The 3,678-nt window shown below is 39.5% G+C and overlaps 1 protein-coding gene across 1 annotated transcript; it reads left to right on the top strand.

The window, feature by feature from the left end:
• The first annotated feature begins 327 nt into the window (after nucleotides 1-327).
• On the top strand, nucleotides 328-3,155 carry LOC140874116 (WRKY transcription factor 6-like). Its single transcript, XM_073277396.1, has 6 exons — nucleotides 328-902; nucleotides 1,018-1,119; nucleotides 1,210-1,380; nucleotides 1,480-1,815; nucleotides 1,900-2,013; nucleotides 2,245-3,155. The coding sequence occupies exons 1-6, from the start codon at nucleotides 648-650 to the stop codon at nucleotides 2,875-2,877; spliced, it is 1,611 nt and encodes a 536-aa protein (XP_073133497.1). The 5' UTR covers nucleotides 328-647; the 3' UTR covers nucleotides 2,878-3,155.
• Nucleotides 3,156-3,678: the final 523 nt, after the last annotated feature.

Here is a 3,678-nt window from a genome sequence, read left to right as displayed (position 1 = left end):
TCAAGTTTATAAGAATTATTTTCCTCATATATATATAATAACATACACAAAACTCGTGTGAGATGTTTTGGATCGTAAATTTCGTGAAATAGATCTCTGACCGATTCAGCAAAGACCTCCTCTATAATATATTGGCGTTGAATCAAGAGATTTAAACAAATAAACCGAGAAATTTTACGCAAAAGTGTGAAACCAGTTTGCATTTGTACGTTTAAGAGAAGAAAAAACATCGATGAATCATGCGCCCACTTTCCTGTTTTATTTATATATAGTTGATGGAGTGAATGCTCGAGAATGAAGCATGCGGGAGCAATGAGCATTCCAAAGTTGGACTCGAACCCTCTTTGACGCACCATCTTACGCACGTAGCTCTTTTTTTTTTTTTTTTTTTTACCAAACCACCTTAATTCGGTTTTCTCAATTGCATTAAACGTCATATCAAACTTCAAATTCTTGTCATGACCTCTCGATAACCCTTTCTATCGGCTCTTTATATAGACTCGTTCGTTGCACTTGTGAACGCCTTCTTAGACTGTTTGTATTCTGCAGCTACCGCTTCATTCAATTCCTTTTCTTAATTTTCAAGAAATCCCAAATAGAATTTTCCCTTTGTTTCTTTGTCTTCTCCGCTTCTTGAATTTATATTTATGGGGAAAGGATGGGGTCTTACCATCGAAAATCCTGACCCAACAGCGTTTTTCGATCATCGGAAGGCCGGTTTGATCATGTTTCCTGTCAATTCAAGTTGTAAGGAAGAACAAGCAGCCACGTCTTCGTCCGGTGGGGATCATCAGCGGTTGGCTTTGGGTGAATTAGACTTCTTCTCTGAGAAGACAAGGCCGCCGGTTAACGACGATTGCGGTGCTTTTGCGAACAAGGAAGATTCAAGTTTGGACGTGAATGTAATTAAGCGTTAATCATACGTTCAATTACTGTAACTCAATGATTGATTACTTCTTGACTATAGCTTATAACTCTTTGTAATATTTTATTTTATTTATATTTATTTTGATGTAGACTGGTCTGCAACTTGTGACTGGAAAAACTGGAAGTGATCAATCTACGGTGGATGATGGGATATGTTTTGATCCAGAAGAAAAACGACGAGTCAAATATGAGGTGATTGATAGATCAAGTATATATATATGGAACTGTTACATTGCTAAATTCTTTTATTAATTTTTATAAGATTATTTGGTTATTAATTAGGTAGCTCAGCTTCACGTCGAGCTTGAAAGAATGAACGCTGAAAATCAGAGGTTACGAGGGATGCTTACTCAAATCAGCAACAGTTACACCGGCCTGCAGATGCATCTTGCTGAGTTGATGCAACACCAGCGAAATTCGACGACTCCGAGCTCACAAGAACACGCACACGAGGTACTTAATTGACTTATAATCAATCTGCATGCATGTCCTATTAATCCTTTAAGATTTATGTCTGTTAATGGTTTCTTTTGTTGGTTGTATTAATATCAGACAGAAGAGAAGAAACAAGAAAATGGAGGGTTGGCGATGGCTGCTAGACAGTTCCCGGATTTGCAGTCACCTGGTGCCGTCAACAAATTAGAGAGTGATCGATATTCTAACTCAACATCAGAGGAAAAATCTCAGTCGGGATCCCCGCGAGTCTCGGAACTATTGCCGAGGTGTACTAAGAGGATTAATGGCCGGGATCAGGAGAGCCCGGAATTGGAAGACTGCTGGGCTCCCAACAAGGTTCCAAAGTTGGGTCCCACGAAGCGTGATCAGTCCAATGAGGCCACCATGAGGAAAGCTCGCGTCTCAGTTCGAGCACGATCCGAAGCTCCCATGGTACGTACGTACGTAGCTAGCAATGGTTGACTTAAGTTGTTGCTTTTTGGACTAAAACGATTTCATATGATTATTTTGTGATAGATTCCAGATGGATGTCAATGGAGAAAGTACGGGCAGAAGATGGCTAAGGGGAATCCATGTCCACGAGCATATTATAGGTGCACCATGGCAGTCGGATGTCCAGTTCGCAAACAAGTATGTTACTGTATAATTTCAATGAAGTTTCCAATTATGTTTTGTCAAAGTTTTCAACTTTATTTTGTTGAAGATTACATTATATTTTTTGTGCAAGTTCTTATGCGTAAGAGTCAAATTTGATTGAACTGCATGCTATTTATTAATTAATATAACCCATTTAATTGAATTGATTAAATTTATCATTCAAAACTTGAGCTAACATTTAGTTTCATGCCTGGGAAAGTACAGGTCCAGAGGTGCGCAGCAGACCAAACAATCTTGGTCACAACCTACGAGGGAACACACAACCACCCACTGCCACCCACAGCCTTGGCCATGGCCTCCACCACATCGGCGGCGGCGGACATGCTTCTTTCAGGCTCCATGCCAAGCTCCGACGTGTTGATGAACCCGAGTTTTCTAGCAAGAAACATGGTTCCATGCTCGTCGAATATGGCTACAATCTCCGCGTCAGCTCCATTTCCAACAATCACACTTGACCTCACACAATCTCCAAACTCGATGCAATTGCAAAGAGTACCACAAGCGCCATTCCAGGTCCCGTTTCCGATTCCTCCCGGACATCGAAACATCGCCGCCATGTCGACGCCAACGATGTTAGGCCAAGTCATGTACAATGATCGGTCCAAGTTTTCGGGTCTCCAAATGTCCAAGGACAGTAGTACTGCATCGCTTCAGCATCCGGTACTGGCCGGGAATCACCCATTATTTGAGGACACCCTCAACGCCACAACGGCGGCAATCGCAGCTGATCCCAACTTCACCACCGCTCTTGCTGCCGCCATCTCCTCCATCATCGGTGGAACAAATAACTCCAAAGGCAACGCAAATACCACCGCCAGCCACAAAACAAGCACTTAATTACATGGAAAATAATCAATTTTTTCCCCAAGTTTATATGTTACTCATATCACATTTTTCCAAGCTTTTTATTGTACCATGATCAGGTTTCATTTGTTCATATATATTACTGTTGCATTGATGTATAAAAAGGGGAAAGAGGTCATATTTTCTTTTCACTTGTCGATGTTCTTTCTTTCTTTGAACATCTTCGATCTGATGATCTGTAAATTATAAGAGGACCAGTTGTGAAAAGTATATTTTGATTTGATAATGGAAGTCTACAAGTCCGGCGTTTATTTGGTTTGACCCGTTATTTTCTTCCTTTGGAATTTGGATAAAACTTATAAATTAAATCATAGACAGCTTTCAGCAGACTTCGTTGCAACTTTATCGTTGATTTCTGCAACCAATAATTAATGTCAGACAATTATTATCGTAGTTTAGACTATGGCTGCACGCGGGTTATACGCGTGTGTGACTTCGGTCCGTTAATAACTCGTTTAACAAGTTTGACTCAGTTGTGTATTGATATCATGCAAAGTATTTTTTTTCTTTTTTGTTTTGTTTTACAAGAAGACAATCTAAAATTTGTTATTTGTGTTCATATTTAAATAAATAGTTTGGTCTTTCAAAAAATTTCACGTAGTCCTGTATAAAGATTTGAGAGACATATTGGAAAGGCAAAATGAAATTAGTCAAGAGATGAATAAAGATTGAGCCGCCAGTCTATAGTCTATACACGACTCTAAAATTTGAAAAATTATTGCAATTAATCCAAACAAACAAACAAAATACAAAATTAGTTGCGTGGGCTAAACT

Source organism: Henckelia pumila, chromosome 1, assembly GCF_033568475.1.
Source record: "Henckelia pumila isolate YLH828 chromosome 1, ASM3356847v2, whole genome shotgun sequence".
NCBI classification, from domain to species: Eukaryota; Viridiplantae; Streptophyta; class Magnoliopsida; order Lamiales; family Gesneriaceae; genus Henckelia; species Henckelia pumila.
The sequence above is the reverse complement of the archived record's forward strand: the minus strand, read 5'-3'. Positions and strand labels throughout refer to the sequence as shown.